Here is a 22,574-nt window from a genome sequence, read left to right on the forward strand (position 1 = left end):
ATAAAAATATCTAATTAAAATCATTATTACATAAAATATCGAAATTTAATATCAAATAAAAATATAGAAAATTCTTAAACGATAGAGTTTGTGTTGGTGGGGTTATATATTTTTCAACTAAAACACTCTCACGACATAGGTTTTTGACAGCAGACTTAGGTTCTGTCACTCTCACTTTCATTTCTATGTATACCTATTCTACTTATGTATATGGCTATATTTGTTTCTATAAAATAAAAATATAAAAAATATAAAAACGGCCCTCTTTATAAGTTGCAATTTTGGATGCGTCTAACTTTTTATGGAAAAAAACTAACTGTTAAATTTTTTATTTTATTTACATTTGCAGTTAAAAAAAAAAAACTAAAAATAAATCGGTAAAGTTTAAGAACAACAATATTTAAACCAATATATCTCCTTAAACAACAGAGATAACCCACACATGTGAAGGGAAGGTAGCTCGAGGTAGTTAAATTGAACGCAAAACCATGGGTTAGAGAATTCCATAAGGCTTTTTGGAATGCTGGGCATAACCACTAAATCCTATGGGGTGACCCCGATAAGACCAAGATAAGAAATCTTCTCAAAATAAGCAAATCTGAGGTATGATGGTGTTATTCTGAGTGGTTACACAGGATTACAAGCACATTTATACAAAACTAAACTTGCGGATTCTGACGAATGTAGAGCAGAACTGTGGAACACTTTCTTTGCAAGTATCTTCCGGGAATAACATTCTACACTAAAACCTATTGGAAAATTTGCTAGGTCCTGAAAACTGAGTTTCTGAACTATTCAAAATATTAATTCAGTAAACAACTTTTTTTATGAAATTAGTGTCAAGGTGTATTTCTTTGGATTTTGTACATCCTCATATTAAGCTAACTTAACATATTTTGTGTAGATCTCAGTCTACTAATTCGGTAGTTATATTTTCAATTTCAGCTCTTTCTGGTAATAAATGGATTTTTGTCGATTAAAAAAAAATAATACCCAAGGTATGTACATTTCATTCAGATATTTTCAATAGTTTGAGAAATACAAAAAATTTAAAAATAAAAATTTCTAATCTACTGTGAGGAGGCCTAAATCGAACTTCCCTCGATTAATTTGGTTTATACAAATTCTACATATAATAACAACTATACTTTTCAGGCAATTTAGAATTCTAATAATAATTAGAATTGTGGACAAAATATGAACATCCATATAATTTATTCTATAAAGGTATAAAAAGCAATAAATAGTTTTTGTATTTGTTGTAAAATAAAAACAAAATCATTCAAAATAGAACTATAAAATGGTCAAACTGATTAAAAAATTGTCAATTGCTTTGTTTTTATTTTTTGAGCATAACCGGTGCCAATAGAAAATGTTTTTTTGTTCTTGTTTCAAATGAAATAAAATTCTTTCTTTTTTTAGCTTTTTAACAACAGCCTCTAGTAATTATTTTTCAACAAGACAGTACAAAAGAAAGAAATAAGGAAGTCAAAAGAAAACAGAATAAAAATAAAATCGAGTATAATGAAAGTACAATAAATTGTATTTATTTCGAAAGATAAAAGAAAACAAAGAAAGATATAAAGTAAAAAAGAAAATAACAATTTTAAGGTATTTTGTTATACCTCCTTACTCCGTCCCCGTAAAATCTATAATTTGAAAGGTTGTGTGTTTAAATTTACAACAATTTCTTAATTTATTTTAAAACATTTATGAGAGAAATATTGATTGACAACTTATAAATTATAAGGATTGAAAAAATAAAATAACATAAAGTTTAATCCTACATGAGATAATAAGAGATAGGAAATGAAAGGAAACGAAACAGAACAAAAACAAATCCAAACAGAAACTAACTAAATAAAATCAAACATATTTATTTACTAATGAATTTATTATTACAAACATAATTTAAAGAAAGTATTAACAAATTAAAACCATATACCAACAAATATTATAAAGGAATTTCTTTAGGTTTTTTATAACGAAAACATTTAAATTAATTACAACAAGAAATATGTGTAGAATTAAAATGTGATAAAACAACATAAACAAATATCGATTCATTGTTTTTAAATAACATCTAAATGTATATATTGTTGTTGTTTAAAATGTTTGTGATAGTGTATGTAACATGGAATTTGTTATATAATTGTATTAGAGTTGTTAGAGTTGTGTTAAAACTGTGCATAAGTCGATTTGAAATAAGCACTATATGCTATACTATCTATGGGCCTTTGGTAACTGAAGTGGTTGTTGGCACTTCGTCAGTATTTTATGTACATCAAATGAGCACTTAAAATAATTATTGTGATTATTTCAAAAATTGTATGTCGATAAGAGGTTGATTCCTACTTGACTTCTTAACATTAAAAAAATATATATAAATATATTAATGAGACATTGTGAAAAAATGCTGTTGTCGTAGCTAACTGATCTTTGAACAAATTTGTTCAGTACATGAAGTACATCATATCAGCTTCAAATTAATTCCGAAATTCATATATATTTGAAAATCAAAGGTACTACAAAGTATAATAAAAACCTACTTCTGATCTTAAGTTTCTTATATCATATAAGTATTAAAGAATATTATTCGTAAGATAATACACATGCACATTTTATCTCGTACAGAAATTATATTTTTTAAATCAGTTAGATCAGAAAATGAGTCTACACTAAAGTCTGGTATAAGATGTTTTTAGAACATAAATATATAAGTATTAATACCTAAATTTACAACTAGTTGAAGTCTAACTAATCTACTATTTAGGTATTTTGTTTTATGAGCTGAATATCGGTTAAATGGCTGGCAGGTCAATTCTATCGTAGTTCCAACTTTTGCCAAGGTATCAGTAATATATTACCAGATATACATATTTCCTTGTTTTCTTACCCAAATATTATTAAGTAGTATGTTGTCTGTCGGTACAGATTCTGTTATTCTCATTAGATTTCCGATAGTAACTATTTCTATCTATTGCTGATATTTCAGCTTGTAAGTTAGTAGATCCTAACAGACTACCAAATGAACAATGTTATTCGATTTAAAAAAAAAAATTATTTGAAATTTTATCTTCCTGCTTACTTTTTTGGGTTTTAATTATGATGGCGGTGCATTTAGCTTCATATTGCCAGGTTATCACAAGTTTGTCCAGAGAAAACCGTATCAAACGAACTATACCTTCGTATAGGAAGTTGGAACATCCGGACTTAATTTCATCAAAAGTATTAATGGTCTCCACCAGAAAAAAGTTCCGGAGTTTTTATGGTTTTCACCAGTATATATCTGAGTTTATATGGTCTCCATCAGGTTATATCGTGAGTATTTTATGGTCTCCATCAGTTAAAAACGTTCGAGTATTCTATGGTCTCCACCAATAAAACATAACCTCACTTGAGGTGATACGAAAGCACGAGGTTAATGTAGCCAACATATAACTTTTATGCACACTACACCAGTGCCAGGCAACAAACACAAGCCTGAACACGTTTAAGAATTAATCGCGACGCCGAGAGAGTTGTTCCCCAACTCAGACCTTAATTACGACTGTTCGTGCTTATTTGTTTTATCAAAAGCTATTAAAATTCTCTTATTTAATACATTATAATATGTATGGATATACATATTGTGGAAACACACATGGTCCATGATTTCACTTAGCCCCCATTTCAGAATATTACTATTACGCAGATAACTGGTTCAAAAACATGTAGATTCCATATAAGGATCCCTTCATGACTACAACGCTCATAGCTCATAAATTTAAACTGACAGTTATACAAGTTTAGGCCATATATGACACTACACCATATAAATATATGATACTACATCAATAAATTTACAAATAGAGATTTTTAGTAGTCTTCGTCATTGGACCAAAAAAAATCAAAACTACGCATTGATATCCATAAGGAATCATAGGCTATGTTTTATTTGGAAATTTCAAGTAGGCGAGATGCCACGCACACCTACAAAATATACATATATTAAAAAAAATAATATATCTTAGAAACTGCAATAGCTAGAGTCCTCAAATTTTATATGGACAATTTTGACATACATGTGAACATTTGGCGTGCTACTTTGGTATCTTTCTTTATTATATTTTGTCAAGACCCCCGTTATGAATTAAATACAAATGTTTGTATATCTGGGAAACCATTTGTGCGGGCACCATTAAAATCCATATGAACAATTTGGGAATAATGGTCGGACTAGCAATAAAATGCAATATAAACTTAGCAATAGTAGGCGTGGTTCCTTTAAAATTTATCGAACTTTCATTAGGAACTCTTATAAGAAGTCAATACACAAATTTTTATATTTTTTTTAAATTGTTAGATTACTAACATTTTTCAAATTGACGTTTGAAAAAATTTGGCGAAATTACCATAATTGGCGTGGATTTTTTATTTCTATTGTTTTTAGGTTTGCAAAGCACACTGGGTAAAGCTAGAGTAGAATACAAAAATACTTGTTATTTCTAAAAAAATTTCATTTTAATTTGGGTTCCCCAACATTAAATGATATAATCGACTTGTGCACAGTTAAATTTTTAACATTTACCGTGTTATTGCTGGCCACCAACATTAATAATAAATGATCGATGAGGATCACTTGTTGATTGTGTTGGATTCTAATTGCTAATGACAACGGTAAATTGTTAATTGTATTTTTTTTTTTTTTGGTTTATTGTACTGTTTATTGTATTTATTTACTACAACTAACAAATATTTGAAATTAAATTATATAAAATTTAAAGATAAACAGATAGAGAAAAAAGAAATGAAATCTGATGTGATTTTTGATTTTAATTTTTTACTGTGGCAATTTATTTTTTAATGTGGAAATACATGATCAACATAAAAACTTCTTTCAATGAAGAAGAGAATATGTAATATATATATAGATCGTCTTAATAATTGAAACTTACCCCTGGTTTTATCATCATTTGGACGGGTATAATAGATGTTGGAGCATTGTCATCACCAGCCTGTGAGGTATTGGCAGCAGCATCATCTGATACAAGACCAGATGTCGTTTGTGGAGCTGGTATTAAGCCCGCAGAACTTGGTGCGTTTGTAGAAATTGCATTCGAGGGCAATGCCAGTGCTGGTGAAATAGATTGCAACAGTTGTTGTTGCTGCTGCTGTTGTTGCAACGCCTGCTGTTCGCGTTTATAACTTTCCATGGCCATCATAGAGGTTTGACGAGCATTGGGATTTTCAAAGGAGTAGGGTGGGACTGCATCATTATGGTCAGGTACTGATGAAGAACGATGCTAGGTATGGTGTAAATGTAAAACAAAAACAAATTATTTAATTAAACAATTTAAAAAGGCACAAATTGTTGTTCCCTCTCCATTTACAAATGGGGAACATGCAACATTTAATTTTTAGTATTTTTTCATTTCTTTTTATCTTGTTGTTAATATTGCAACCTAGATTTTGTAGAAACATATTTATTAGTAGTACATACAGATTTTTTGGGTTATTACAACATAAACTCAAACAAAGGATATTAAAAACACACACATAGTAAGAGAAAGAGATAGATAAAGAAAGAGAAAAAAGAGATACAAAGAAAGGTATTCAAGAGAATGCATACTTACATGTGGAACATTAGAGTTTCTTAGATTGGAGACATGATCATAGTTCTTATAGCAACCAATTCCTGTTGTAGCCGGGTTTCGTCCACTGGTTGAATCGCCTTCAGTGCTATTCCCATCCGTCTGAGAGAGATTGTGCCCTGTGGGTAACGATCGTCGTAGGGCTTTTGTTAAACGTTGCCAATTGTTTATGGATCTATTGCGACTTTCGCGCTTTTCTAATGTTTATGTGTATTAGTGTCATAGAGTGAGTGTGTATGTGAATGTGAGGTAATGTGTTTGTGTTAGTTTGTTTTAGATGATTTTAATGGTATGAATGGTTAGTTGTTAAATTGTTGTGAATCAATGAATTTTTGATGCATTTGTTGTAATGAATTTCATGCACATTTGTGTTTTGTACGATTCAGATTAAATTGTATTCATTTTAAATTTTCAAGTGTTAGTTGTTGTTGTTGTTATATTTTTTATAAATTAATATAGGATTTGAATTAGTTTATCAAGACGGCGTTGATGATTTTCATAATCATACCATTCATTCATACATTTAATCATTCATTGAAGTCATTCATCAATTAAGCCGCATTTTATGAGACATAATTATGAATTTGTTTTAGTCAATATATTTTTGGTAATTTTTATTAAATTCATAAGTGTTAAATGTGCATACATTTAAGATTATATATATTTTTATTGTTTTTTGAAAGGAAGAGGGAATTTTTGCCAAAGTTTTATATTTTGTTTAGATTTGTTGTTGTAGTTGTAGTTGTTGGTTTATTTTTGATAATTTATACATTTTTCATATTAGATTTTCAATTAAATTTTGGTCACACATATTTAAGCCATTATCGATTGTTTGTTCGTTTGTTGGTGGATTAACACATTTTCATTTGATTGATTGATTGATTAATTGATAGATTGGAATTCATTAGATGTTGGCCAGGATCAATTCAAGAAAACGTTATATTGTTGTGGTTTGTTGAAAAAAAAGAAAAAGGAAATTTTGGTTTGAATTCCATTTGTTGTTTTTTAGGATTTAACACAGAATTTGAGTAGTTTTACACACGCAGAACACAACAAACTTACAACAATTAATGTAATGTACGTATGAGTATTAATTAGATTTAGTAGTAATATTTAGTAGTAGTATTTAGTAGTTATATTAGCAGTAGTAGTAGTAAGTAGTAGTGGTAAATATGGTTAGGATTAAATTACAAATATAGCACGTTATAAAAATAACGTCTAATTTGTTATAAACGATTAGAATACATTTACAAAAATACGAATACGATTAAATAAATATACTTTTTATTAAAAAAACACAGCTATATTAGTGATGGGGAGTTTTTCCTCTTTAGTACACGATTAAAAAATTTAAAAAAATACGTTTATACCAAAGAAATATATTTATACGAATATTAAATATATTAATTAAAAAATAACATCTATATTTTATACTCACATACATAAGTATTTACTTCTAATTAAATTGTATAAATAGTTTGAACTTTTACTAAATAAAGAATTCATTCTGAAAATACGACTAATTAAAATCGTATAGTCATTTGACTTTAGAGTCAGATTTAAAAATAAAACTGTTTAAGCTCGAAATTTTGCTGTCATCGGAATGTCCAATGCATATAGACGACATACGAAAGGAAATCACCCGTGAAAGGACTTTATATTCCCCTGGCATTCTTATCGAATATTTGGTGCGTAACAACCAAAGTGTTCTGTCCTGAATGGGTTTAAAGACATTGAGTTAATTTTAATTAACAAGTATCATTAACTGGGTGCCAAAGGAATCGTATATATTTAGCTTTGAAAGCACGTATATGTTTATTTCATATTATTTTATATTTAAGGTAAAAAAAATCAGAATCAGAAATCATCAAATTAAAAGAATAGGAGGAACACATTTTAATTCTACGAATTGCATATAACTTTTATTATAAGAATTAAGTATTTGCATATTGAAACCTGACCATATAAAGTCATTTTATTTTGATACAAACAGTTATATTCTTTACTTATTTCATTAATATTCTAAAAAGTCGTCAAGCTCTTTTTTAAAGTGCATTAAAATATCGAACATTAATTTGGAATTTATATTTCCCTTTTTTCTCAACATTTTCTAGTAAAAGTTCCAACTTCTATGTGTTTAGTTTCATATATATATATATTTTTTTTTTGGTTGGGGCAGTTTACACATAAAAATATTTATCTTTTTTCTACTATCTACCTAAGAAGTAGTTAATAAAAAGGAATAAAGCTGGAAGGTATTTGAATACATACAGCGTCGGTCAAAATATATTGATACACAATTTTTTTCGTTTTTATAAAAAACAATCATATAAAAAAAGCTCTAAATTTTATAACAACAGCACTTTTTTATAACTTGCATCAATACTTAAAGAAAATCCCATGTTACTGACAGATATATCATCATGCAGAATCATGAAACTTTTACATAAGAATCTGTAAGTGGGTTTTTTAGTATGTTTTCATTCTTTTAATTATACTTTTTTATAGTGTGGAACCGAAACAAATGGCACATAGTCCTTGTTAAAGGTGCTATTAGACGATATGTATTTTTCATATGTACTGACAAAATTTCCATCTGTAAAATACATGTGGAAATACATATGTATTTTTTTCGATTACAGCGTGCTCCACTTTCGTGTGACAAACATAAACTAAACTGCTGTTTTGTTTCGAAAATAAAAACATTTTTCGAAAAAAATAAATGAATAAAAAACATGAAAAAGTAAGTATTTTTTAATTTTTAATAAACTAATTTATAATTTTAAGAATTTTTACACATAAAAAAGACAGCTTTGGGCTTCTTCCAAAATTTTCTTGATTTACCTTTTGTTTTATGATTTCTTAATAGTTTTTTTCCAAAAATTTTTATATATAACTATTATTAGCTTTGTTCCAGAACTTTTCTTGCTAAAGAGAATTAATGAATTTTCTCTTCATACTTGTAAAAAGTACAGGAACAGAAAAAACTAAATTTTTGTTTGAATAAATAAAAAAATTCAAAATTTTTTGTTTTCAATTTACTTTTTAAACAAATAATTTATTTGACATTTTTTTTTTCTATTTGCCAGGAAAAAATGTTCTGGCTAAAACCTGCAAGTTCTGGCAAAGAGAAAATATTTTTATTTACTCAAATTTGTTTTCTTTTACAATTTCTTGTACAAACATGCAAACTTGACAAGTAAAGGAACAAACCTATTATAAAAAGTGTTGTTGTTATACAATTTTGATTAGATGTTCTTTATAGAAATATATTTTTTCTTCATAAAAAAGAAGAAAAAAAAAATAGTTTTATAACTCAAATATGTAACATGTTACTTGTGTCCCTTGTGTTTTGACCGACACTGTAATTATTACATTTTTAAAGTCTAGTTACTATTACATATTGAGAATATTTAGCGGCTTTTTTTTTACAATATCTTTTAAGTAATCATTGGTAATTAATGGTAATGTTTGTCTTTTAGAAATGTAGTTGTTTGAAGAGTGTGTGTGAAATCCAATATTTTCTTTTGGTGTATTATGAATTTAAGATGAGACATATGACTGAAATATGTTTGAAAAATATCAAATATGTTTTGCAAAATATATTTTGAAATTTATTTGAATGTACATGAATCTACTTGTGTACTTTTTCTGTTGGTTGTTATTCGGTTGGTGGTTGTTGTACATTGTTTTGTTATAATTTTCTTAAACTCACTCAAAGTTAAGATTTGGAATGTTATCAACAACAAAAAAGAAGTTAAATTTTTAATAATACACCCTGATATGTAAATCTTTAATATGTAATTATTATATTTAGGCATAGCAAATAGAAATTAGAGTTTATTAAAAAAAATTCACATTTATTAGAAACGTTATGGAGAATAACTTTTTTATTTAATAAAATAATTTAATAAACAAAGAAGAAAGAAATAAGAATTTCAGCCGCAGACAAGAGAAAAATTCAACAAGTTTACAAAGAATTTGGAAAATTTTGTTGGGAAAACTATTTAATTTCTATAATAATACAAAAATAGTTTATAATATATATATGGGAGGATATTAAAATTACTAGTATATATATTTAATTCTATATATGTGTATTAAGAAAGTATTAGAAGTATAAATATTTTACGTATTTTTTATATTTATATATACACACACACGCACACACATAATACAAGTACATTATACAATTGATAGATAAATAAATAAATTAACAAAAAAATAAATTTATTAATTAGTAGACAAAGACAAAGCCATGATTTTTAATTTTATTTAGACGAATACAATACGTTTTTTAAGATAGTAGTAAAATTATGTTACGTATTAATGGTAGAAAGTAATTCAAGTTTATAGAGTGCATGCTTAAATTTTCATATTTTCAAAATTTACCTAGTACTTATTAGTTTAGTAATTTGTTGTAATTTGCATACATATCTTTAACATTTTTGTAATGCATTTTATGCTTTATCAATTAAGCATAGATAAACATACATACATACAATTTATAATAGTAAATGTCAAACAAGTTTTAATCGTTTATTTTTGATTTGAGTCAAAATTTACCACGCAATTATGTCACAGTTTCACTAAAGCCAAGGGTTATTCATGGGGAATATTTTTTAATTGATACTGCTATCGTTAAGTTGACAATCTTGTTCCAGATTGCAAATCCAATAAGTTTACCTAAGTTTATTATAAGTACCAAATAAACCCAATGGCAATTAAATTTTGGGAAAAGGCAAGAATGTCACAAACTTATGTATTGTCAAATTGTAAGTCACAAGAAAAGTTTTTATAAAATTTCCAAATAACTGATATTTAGAAACATATGTGTCCAATTCACAATCGATGTCATAACGTTATAAGGTTATATGTATGTCATAAACTTTTTTGAAAAAAAAAATAAATATATAAATAAAAATATTACGACATACTACGATACAAAACCGATTGTGAATTGGCAATTGAATATGTAATAAATATTAGAACTAGACATTTAATTAAAAAAGTGCAATAATAATTTTCTTATTGAGATACAACTACACAATCGGATGAGTCTTAAATTGTAATAACTTCTTGACTGCTGGTTAGTTTACAAAGAAAAAATACGAAGTAAAAATAAGAAAAAATAATAAGTAATCGGTTTTTTTGCAAAAAAATCGGAATAAATTTAAATGGGTTTTAAATTTACTATCAGGAATAGCAAATAACTTTAGTTCTGCCATTCTTATAATCAGAAAAACAATTATTCAAAATAGTTTAATCTAAAATTGCCCAATTAAAATATATGTTTAAAATTGAAAAATTCACAAACATTTTTCGGAGCCACTTTATTTAAAATAATGTGTTTTTTAAATACCTAATTTATGGTCAAATTATGTAAATATTTGAAAAATAGCAAAAATCACAAAAATCATTGTTATATTATCCTCACATGTATGCATGTATGTATAACTATTTAAGTGTATTGATATAAAATATATAGTAATTATATGTATGTATGCTTCATTCGTCTCAAGACTATTAAAAGAAATCTTAACTAGATTTTATCGTTCCAAAAAAATCAGTTTTATGATAGAAATTCTGAAACGCAAAAAAAAAAGAAATAAAACAAACTGAAAGAAAAAAATAAAAATCCTTTTCCTACTTAAACTCAAATAAAAAAATCCTTTTAGAGAATATTAAACGAAATCGATGTTTTGTTGGTTTTTTATTAAACTTTATCTATATTTTCATTATTTTTTTTAATTTTTATAATTTAGTGATGTTGTTTTTGTTGTTATACATTTTATTGTACAGATTCATTCAGAATATTACAGATAAAATGGATATATTCATACAATACATACATACAAAGCATGAACCTATAGATTAAACGTGATACAATTTGAAATTATCCTAAATTGAGTAAAACACACATATACACACGTACACAACTGCAGACCAAAGTCATTTTGTGTATCGCACTTTCATCAGAGAATACGATGTACGAATCTAAGATTACATTCATATGATCCGTGATATATATTTATAAATACTTTATGAAGTTTTCTCACGGTACTTTGATCTATTTTTAATGATACATAGGTATATAAGAAATAAGCCCGGAAAATTTCAAAAAAATAATTTAATTAAAATATTTATAATTTTAGATTTAATTTCTATGATTGGCGTTTAGATAGTGCAAATCTGAATTCATTAATTTCTAATCCGATTTAAAGAGTATAGACTGCAATACTTGCTATACAGAAATAATGTTAGAGTTCGGCCTACATAAAAGGCAAATTACGACCAATTTGGTTTTATTACTATATTTTATTATAAAAAAACTTTACTAGTAATATTCTTTGCTGGGTTGTGTTGTGTATGTATGTGTGTGTTTTTTTTAATGCATTTATTCTAAATGTTTGTTTCTTTGTCTTTTGTTTTTAATTTATTTATTTGGTTTATTTACTTGTATATAAATTTATATTTATTTGTACTAGCTAACTAATTATAACAAGATTTGTTGTTGTTATTTTTGTTGTTAATAATTAATTTTATTATTAGTATTTTGGTTGTTTGTTTTGGTTTTTAGTGTGTGTTTATGGTTCATTGGAGGTTGTAACAACTTTGTTGCGTTTTAATTAAGCCTAAATCAATATATAAATATTTTTTTTTTAAATTTTAAATTATTAACGAAATAGAAAATAACTTCTAAATATTACGTTGTCCTATGCAATTCATATGCTTTGTTAATAAAATAACAAATAATTTATAATTTGCTAATGTTTGTTTGCCTTAAATGTCAATTGAAAAAGCATTTGTCATTCATTTGGAATAAATAATATTTATAATAATAACAATAACAGTAATAAATAATCATAGTTGTAACATTTATAAACATACATATAATTAATCTAAATAAGGCATTTTTTGTTTGGTTTTGTTTTGGTTTCATGTCATTTTATATTCATATACATAAATGCATTTGCTATTAATTTTACATCCAATGAGTCTAGGAACAACAATTATATTTTGCATTTATTTTTTTAATAATAAATTAAAAACCTTGCTATCACATTCTGCACTAATCAGTAATAATTTAATTGTCATAGAAAAACTTTAAGTTTGTTGTTCACTTTACACCTCCTGGACAAAATAATATCAAATTTCCTAATTGGTCCTAACATATATGGCAAAATACTTTTTTTTATTTATACTTTAATAAAAGCTATCGTATTGCCCTTGTGCTTTTATATTTTGTGTGCTTTGGCGCAAGTGTTTGGAAGAGACCAAAAACTAAAGAATGTCATAGATACATTAAAAATACTAAAAGGGAAAAGGAGCTTATTTATCTTGGTCAACAATTATTCAAATAAATTCTTTATTATTGTTAGTACATTTTTTTTTTCAATACAATACAAACATTTTGTATTATCCCATTAACATTTGCATTAGTTTCACAACTAGTATTAGAACACATGTTTATACCCTACACCACTATAGTGGGGAGGGTATTATACGTTTGTGCTGATGTTTGTAACATACAAAAATATTGGTCCAATACCCACCTTAAAGTATACCGATCGATTCAGAATCATTTTTTGAGTCGATTAAGACATGTCCGTCCGTCCGTCCGTCTGTCCGGCTGGCTGGCTGGCTGGCTGGCTGTCCATGTAAACCTTGTGCGCAAGGTACAGGCCGCAATTCTCAAGATAATTTGATGAAATTTGGACCAAGCATGTTTTTTGGCACAAGGACGAAGCCTATTGAAAATGGTTGAAATCGGTCCATTATTTCACCTAGCCCCCATACAACCGTACCTCCCGATTTGAACTTTTTATGCTATAATTACGTCAAATATACTGCTATCTCTCTAAAAATTGGCACAAATAAGTTTTATATGAGTATAAATGATGCTGCAGATTTTCGTAAGGATCGGCCTATATTTGACCCTAGCCCCCATACAAACCCCCCTTCAAAAAATGACTTAAACGCCTAACTTGTAACCATTTGTATCGCAATGAAACTCAACAAAACTAACTGTTATTTAGAAATATATCCTTTTCCAAAATTTACCGAGGATCGGCCCATATTTGAGCTATATAAAGCCTCATTTAGAAATTTTAGTTTTTGATCAATAAATGGCTTAAATATTTTGGAATTATGGTAATATTCAACATAAAAGTTTCTTTACAAAAAATAAAAATTTTATAAAAGTAAAAATTGTAAAAATATACTCATGGTGTAGGGTATCATATGGTCGGCCATGCCCGACTATACTTTCCTACTTGTTTTAGTCTGAACTTGTTCTAGAGTCCAATTGTACCAGTTGCCACCTTTGGAACTGGTACTGAGAAAACGTTATGGACTCGCACTCGTTCTTTGCAATGCTTCTGAAACTAGTTCTTAAATCAATGATTTTTGTTTGATTTTGTTACCATGTCCAGGGAAGCTTGTAAATACTTATATACATATATGTACGTTACAAGCAGCTAACTTTAATTTCTCTCGGTGTCATTCATTTAATATCTTATACTTCAGTTGAATTCAGAAATATGTATTAGAACGCTTTTCAATTCCGATGGAAATAAGTATAAAATTTAAATTTTTCTAATTTTTTTCAACTTATTTGAAAAAGTTGTGTCGGATCTAGAACGTATAAATAGTTTCAAGGAAATTGATCCTAACTATTTAAAAGTATTTAAGAAGCTCAACAATATTCCGAGGAACAGGTTCCAGAAGAAATGTCGTCTTCACTAGTTGTTGTTGTTAAAAAATCTAAAGTGGTTCTGTTTGCACTTGATCTAGATTGTTCTAAAATGATAAAATATGTTTAGTAGGAGGAAATTAATGCCTATAAGTATAGACAGTGTTGTTTTTTTTTGGAAAGGATAGAATTGAAAGGAATGGTGGTGAAAGAAGAAAAGCTTATTTTTTATAACTTTACAACTGATATGCATCCCCTCTGTGGTTTTTGAGTACAATATTGATTGTTATATTTGAAAATCTGCAATGTCCATGGCAATCTAGGTAATGTAATGTCAAATATTAGCATTTTCCATTTCTGAGTATTTCAATTCAAAATTGTTACCTTTTTAAGGATTGCAAAGTACACTAAAAAACAGAACAAAAAACATAAATGTGAAGCTAAATAATGAAAAAAGCGAAATTTAGCCTTTTTATTCGCTTAAGTCATTACAAACTTTTTGCTGGGTATATTCTACCATTTCATCTCCAAATAACTTCCAAAAAAGTAACACAAAATAACTTTTTGAGAATGACTTCTGAAGTAGTGAATTTGGAATAATGTACAAATGACAACCCTCCTATGACAGGAGATCTTTTGGAGGTCTTTTTCTTCTAAGGAAGCAATCAGGGCGCTAATCTTTGGTCAGATCCAAAATCTTTATGAGTGTGGATAAAATTTTTGTAAAAAAAATGCAAAGTGAACATCATAATTTCAAATTTTATGGGAACGAATAATGTTGAAAATTGAAGAGCTCATGCATAGGTCTGGAGGAAACAATATACGATATTCGTGAATAAAAGAAAATTATATTTTCTTTAAAAGCACTCATTTTAATAAACAGTATTTAACTGCATCCTAACAGACATTTGATACCAAATTTAAAAATTGATATTTTCAAAAATTGAAAAGGTGTTCTTATTAAAGTAAATTTAAGAATAATTAAGCTCGTCTTTGTGCTTTAAAATAATATAATGTTTTGCTTTAACACTAAATTTGGCGGATTTGTTGAAATTATGTTTATATTTTTCTTCTTTTATTTTATCCTTTCTCATAGTGTAAACTTAATTTTGTTAGTGGACTCATTAAAAAATCATTATCAAAAAAGCTCTTAATATGTTTCTTATTGTTTTTTTTGTGTGTGGAAGTTTTAGACTTAATTACTTTTAAACTACATACATATACACATAGACTAATCCTACACATAATAATATTTCCTTTTTGTTTTCTTTATAATACTTAATAAATATATGTATATTTACAGATACATAATAATTATACTACTTTAATGTACTTAAATTGGTAACGAATATGATGTAATAAATGTATATACATAGGTATTCATTATAAAAGTATTTCTTTTAAACTAACATACATACATACATTCATTCATACATACAATAAAGCGAAGATTGTTGTTTTAACACACGATAAGGCATTTTAGACTTTTTAAATTATTTCACCTAAATATATCTTGAAGATAAATAATGCATAGAGATTGTTAATATTCAATAATAATTTAATATTTTCGTTTTGTTTTTAACAAAGGGAAAAAACTTTCTTTTTCATTGGACGGACAAAATAATCTTTAACAAAAATTACATACATAAGTAAACTGAAAATATATATTATACATATCCAAATAGTTTTAAGTTAAAATTTTGTACATGTTTGCAAAAGTACATACATGTGTTTCTGTTAAATTTGGGGTCAAAATTATATGAATCGTATTTTTGTTTTAGTATATCTAATATACTAGAATTTTACTTTGTTATTGTATTTAAATGGCAGTTACAAATTTTATTTAATTGTTTATGAAAACAACTGCAGCACTTGGTAAGGAATATTTTTAAAATTTTATTATATTTTCAACATTTTTCATTTTTTATTGCGGACACTACTACGCGGAAACTACTGATACTAAAAATTTATTTAAGATGTGTTCACATCTTTTGAAAAGTGTGACGGAAGTTCAGGACAACAAAAAAATAAATCTTAAATCAGGTATCAGGATATGACATCCAAACCACTTAAATGTGTGGAGGTGCAGCCTCGGCTGGATGTTGTGTTCTATAGAACTTAAGATTGTCTAACCGAGTCATGTAATAGTTCGGATATATCGGAAATATCTATTAGAAATCTCTATGTAAGTATGTTTATTTGTTTCTTTGTTCCTCAATAAGCTTTTGACAGTATCTAAAATATGAATTATCAAAGTCCTATTGTGGAAGTTGGACTAGAAGGGGACCAAACATAGCCAAAGATCGAATAATAGGCGAAATGAGTACATCGGTGCTAGAAGAAGATTTTTTATTTTCTAAAGCCAATATATTCCCAGCAGTTCGACGGGACAGTCCCGAACTGGCCACCTGACAAGACCATTTTAACATGGGCTTGTCCTACGAGGAAGTCAATCGTCACTCTACACCCTACAAAGAGATAGTAAAGAGACGATTGCCTCTGCTCTCGCTTACAAAAGGGACACTAAAGTGACGACTCAGTCAAAAAAAATGTTTTTGAAAAACGTTTTCATAAAACATGATTAATGAGATAAAGGAGATCAAGGAGATCAAGAGGACATTCATGATTTTTCTAAAAACTTCTCAATTTTACAAGATCGATTTATTAAGTGCTGCAAACATTAATAAACAACATAAATTTGGGAAAATTTATAGAAAAAATGGATATGATTAGTATTTTCGGCAATAATTCAACGAATATCCTTTATCCTAAGCTAAATATATTTATGAATGTTACGGAAGTTGTTTCAATGAATAGTTATGTATAATGTTATGAAATCACTGAAAACCCCGGACAACGCCGAGTATAAAAATATATTACTATAAAAAATATCTCAGCAACTACAAATTTTTAGTTGCCAACTTAAATTTGCAGCAGTCGGCTGATAATTCAACTGACACTCGATTATAACCGATCCATACATTTGGCATTAAGCTTCCTAAAAATATACTAAAAGTGCGTATTGGTGGACAAAAATCATCGACAGTATTTTAGCCAAATGAACTATACTTCGAATACCAAATATTTCACAAAATTATGAGACCCCTAAAAATGTACTTTTTGGTTACTTTAAAATATACACAAACAGCGCAATTTTGATGTTATCAATTTAAAATGTGATAACATCAAAACGCGTAGGGTGTATTCTTTGCAAAGCCATTGTTTGAAAAATATTTTTAGGGAATTATTCTATTTCTGAATTTTGAAGGATTATTTGACAAAGAAATAATTCCTCATTTGAAATGTGGGATAATGACCCGAAAAGTGAACTAATCCCCAAATTAGTTTGATGTTGCTTTCTGAAAAAATTTCTGGTTTTAATTTTTGATTTGATTTGTGGGATGACATTTAATGAAGCTTTATAAAAATTTATACATATACCCTACACCAATGAGTATTTGAAAAAAAATTGGTATTATTTAAGTAGTGCAATGGCCGTCTATTCGAAATTTCTATTGCGGTCACAATTATAAATATAATTAAAAAAATAGTCAACTTAATCTAAAAGGTCAGGAAAATATTTCCACTAAATTCAATGAGATCAGACTAAAACTTCAACGAGCTGCAATATAGACAATTTGTTTCCAATATTAATGTACGGCATAGTGTTTTTACTCTTTTTCAAAAATTTTTCATAATATTTAAAGATTATGTCTGATGTTAATAAAATTTAATGCGAATATTACTCTTAACATGTGAATTGTGACCAGACATATTTTTCTAATTCCGATCATAAATATAACCTGTTATACTATCTGAAATTACGGTTATACAGACATTGCACTATGGGTTTAAGATAAAGGGTAGAACGGTGCATAAATATATTAACTGATACGGAAAATACTCTTCAAACAAAATGCAGGAAATTCTTCCACTAAAGTGATTTCCGAAATAGTGCTTAATATAAGATCTCTATTATGGACACACCCACTATGGTTATATTTTAAAATACATATGTATGTGTATGTGAACAAAATTAAGAAATCTGTATCTTTAGAATTTGGATAATTATTTATTTTTTATTTGGTTTACTCAGTAAAATATGTATGTATTGCGAATTTTACCTGTCCCCGCTCTAGAATTGTTCTTTGGGTCGTAAAACTATGCAAATTATTAGTCTGATAGGATAACGTTAACAGGTGCGCAAAGGCTCTGAATTTTCCAAGTTCATTTACAAGGGGAAATTATATATTTTTTCAGTGCACAGAATAAGGATTCCGGAAAGATATAAAAATTAAAAATTGCTTGAAAATTTTAAAATGTATTGCAAATTCCCCAGACCATTAATGTGTCTCGCAGCACATAAATTCGAAATCTGACAAAAAAATTCCCTTTTTTGGATGCATTCTAAAAAAAACATTTTGTTACTTAAAATATTTCTATATTAACTAGGATATTAATTTTTATCTTTATAATATAACGCAAACTTGTTCTTAGCTATGGTCAAAAATGTTTGATTTTTTCAATTGCCGTTTCAAATCTCCAATTTCAGTTTTTAAACGTTGTTAAATAAATTTAAATATTTTTAATGGTCTAATGGGGATTTAAAATTAAATCAATAAATTGCTGATTTATTGATTTCTAGAAAATCGCATTTTTGTAGCATTTTAGAGAATACGTATTGTTTCTTTACTGTTGTACATTTGTAATAAAGTATTATAGTTCATATTTATACGAAGTTTAATTAAAATCTGACATTCTTAAGACATAAACTGTGGAATTCAAAGGTAAAATTTTGCAATATTTGGGAATTCTTAGTGTACCACATCAAAATTCTATTTATTTGTCGGTTATATTTACCAAAAATTTCTGAGAATTATCTCATATAGTCTGATATTTAACACAACAACAAAGAAGACCTTAGCCATCTATATATTTCACAAAATTTTACGTATTTTCACATCGATTTTTTAGAGCATATTTTAGCATATTTCTGAATAATTTACTCATAACAGCATATTTTTATTGTATATTTCGCTGTTTACATCTAATTTTTCATAATTTTTATACAATTTTTTTAATTAAAAATATATTCGATTTTCTTAAATTAATGACTAGAAAATATTTTAATTATATTATACCACTTTTGTAACTCCCAACTAATTAATTTAGAATCACTTTTGATGAAATTTGGTCATTTGTCCTAAGTACGCAAACTATTGAAAATTTTTTATATATTGAGGGTATTTTAAGCTATTTGACGTTTGTGAATACGATTTTCGTTAATTTTGTCTAAAATTGTTTAATAAACCTAAAATAAGTTTTTATGAATAAATCCGTAAATCCATAAACCTAAAAGAACCTCAAATAATATTTTTACTTAGATTATGATTTGGAACCACTGTGCCATTCTATAAAAAATAAAAATATTAATTATGTTACAATTAAGTAAAGATGAGCAAAGAACTTTTTTGAATGCAGTTCGAAATTATCATGTAATTACTAGTAAAAATTATATGTGTCTCCCACTAATTGTATTGGAATTTTGGAGTACAAAATCTTTTCTTTTTTCTAGCACTGTTTCAATGAGAGAAAATTAATACTAATACAATAACAATTTTTATCTGTTTTGTTGATTTTTTTTAATAAAAAAATTGATACTTTAAAATTGGAAATTTGAGAAATTTTCAAGTGCTGATTTTTGGTTTCAATTATGATGTACTTTTGCAAAGCTGATTTCAAAATGTGTGTAATTTAAAAAAAAGTTAAACGAAAATAAAAACGCAAAATATCATTTAATGGAAAAACTAAATATTCAAACCAAAATTATTTAAATGCTAATTTTTTGCTTTTTTCTGTAATCTAATTTAACAAAATAGTTATTTTTTAAGCTCAATAGCAATTTAATTATACTAATTTTTTGCTTTTATAATTCAATTGGTTTTGTTGTATTTTTTTTTTAATTTCTATACAATTTTGGTTTATAATTTTAAATTGTTTTCTTAATTATACACTTTACAGGAATCACAATTGTTTTAAAATTTCATTTGACTATTTAAAACTAAACTACATACATACATACACATTATACTTAACTATTTAGTTTAATTTATTTATATAAGAATCATCATTTTATGTGATATTTGTTAACTTGTTTTTATTTAAATAGTTATATTTAATTTAATATTTTTTTATTTGGTAGTTTATTTCGTTGGTGAACGTTATGTCGGTCATTTATTTTAACTCTATATAGAAAGAAGATTTCATATTAAGTCAATCATTTAAATATTCAATCTCAAGTATAAGAATTATTGAAATATTAACTGGCTTTCATCAAAGTTATAGCAAGAATAAATATCTCGGTTTCAACAGATATTTAAGATTAATTTAGCTTCTTAAATGAAGACATACAAATATCCTCCAAAAGTGGATTATAAAAAACCTCTTAAAAAATACTCCATTCTAAATGGTGAATGGGAGCTATTTCTAGTTATTTAAATCATAACTCTAATCTGCACAAAATTTTATTTTAATTTATTTAAGAGACCAATATGTATGAATTTTGTAGATATATACTTATATGTCGATATATAGAAGATATCAGTAGTCTGCAAAAAATACATACATTATTTATATCCTTGTAATCCTTTCATCTAGATGTGATTTTAAAGTTTTTTTAGCTCAACTCGAGCAGCGATACTTGTCCTGGTAATTATGTTTTTGACACATTTGTCCATCCTTAATTGAATTTTCGGTATTTATCATACCGAAAGGGTTAATTTTTCATCTCTATTTTTTTCTAAATTGTTAACTTCCAGATGAAATTACACTTAGTTGTGATCTTTTAGCATATTGTAGCTAATGCGAAAATCATAATATTTCAGAAACTCGAAGTGAGAGAAAGAAATAAAAAGAATCTATTATTGTTTTTTCATTAAGGAGAATTTCATTGCAATTTGAAAATCAATGTATTTAGAGCCTAAACGTTTAATTAAAAAGGACCTGTATAGTCGGTGTTATGATAAATTACTGTAATAGAGATAACACTATTTTTGGTCATTAAATTTACAATAGAGATGCAGATATTACATAACTGACTAATTCATAATATTTAAAATATCATGGACCCAATATATAATGTTCTAATGGTCATACAAACTAAAATATTTTGAACGAATTTTGGATAGATAATTAATGTAAAAATCTCATGAGAATCTTCAAAATCGCTCGGACAATGTGGAATATATGGGTATAGAATAAGCAACTCTTGTTGAAGCTGGGCGAGGATGACATAGTCGTCTGCATAGTGATCAATACCTGTGTTTACAAACCTCAAAAAAAATCTGAAAAAAATAGTCCTTTATTCTGTCATATTGGGCTGAATCAAAATTTGCATATTATTAAGAGACTCCGTTATTCATATACATTTCATCTTTTAGAGTGGAAGTAAATAGTTTTTGACAGTTTGTTGTAGAAATTTGTATGGAAAACGAAAAGAATTCGGACATTTATACAACAATTTCTTCTGTAAACAGAATTAATCGAATATTTTTTGTAGGTGGAAACATAAAAAATTATGCCTAAAATAAAATATCTGACTCAATATGAACTTCTTGTTAGGAATATTCAGTGATTTTAGTATGTCATTGTGTATGTGTGTGAATTTGTATGCATGTGTATTTCTGTGTGTTCTTTTTTGGGTGTATATTGGTGTAAGTGATCTACAATTAATTTAAATCTAATTGCAATCAATAAGATCTTTCTAAAGTCTATAAACTTAAAACTATTTAAAAATAAAATAAGTTTTAAAAGAAATTAATTATTCCTCTATCCACTGTCGTCGGCATCACTGTAACTGTTCTGATTTTGGGAATCACGCTCCTCTAGAAGACTACGATTTAATTCTTGTATACGGGCAGATAAGGCTCTTCTCCGTGGTGTACCAAAAGATGGTATCGGTGGCGGTTCTATCAATGTATTCTTCTCGCCTACATTTCCACCATCCACATTTAGCAACAACAAAACAAAGTAAATCATATTGACACATAAAAGATGATTGGCATGATTATGGATTATTTTTTTTTTTTTTTTTGTTTTTAGCAATTTTCAATTTTCCAATTATAGTTTTTGATCAAGTTGATTTTAGAAACGGTGTGTGTTGGTTGTGTGATTAAGATTTTTGTATAGCGGATGTTCAAGTTGAAGAAGTGATGATGAGATTTTGTTGGTGGGAATTTTGTGTGATA

The 22,574-nt window shown here is 27.0% G+C and overlaps 1 protein-coding gene across 15 annotated transcripts in view; it reads right to left on the reverse strand.

Annotated features, from left to right (window-relative positions):
- LOC111675697 (potassium voltage-gated channel protein Shab) overlaps positions 1–22,574 on the reverse strand; it is a 144,671-nt gene that overhangs the window by 22,663 nt on the left and 99,434 nt on the right. For 11 of the 15 annotated variants that reach the window (XR_006940999.1, XR_006941000.1, XR_006941001.1 and 8 more), the window contains 2 exons: positions 5,616–5,830; positions 4,938–5,285 (listed from right to left, as the gene is read on the reverse strand). Coding sequence is in view for 12 of the 15 variants with exons in the window: in XM_046951727.1 (XP_046807683.1) it covers positions 4,938–5,285; positions 5,616–5,830 (563 nt within the window). In the remaining 3 variants the exon portion in view is untranslated. Of the gene's footprint in view, positions 1–4,937; positions 5,286–5,615; positions 5,831–20,415; positions 22,317–22,574 lie in introns of those variants that run through there. The other 4 variants (XM_046951728.1, XM_046951723.1, XM_046951729.1 and 1 more) reach the window with 2 other exon arrangements.

This window comes from Lucilia cuprina, chromosome 5 (genome assembly GCF_022045245.1).
Source record: "Lucilia cuprina isolate Lc7/37 chromosome 5, ASM2204524v1, whole genome shotgun sequence".
NCBI lineage: Eukaryota > Metazoa > Arthropoda > Insecta > Diptera > Calliphoridae > Lucilia > Lucilia cuprina.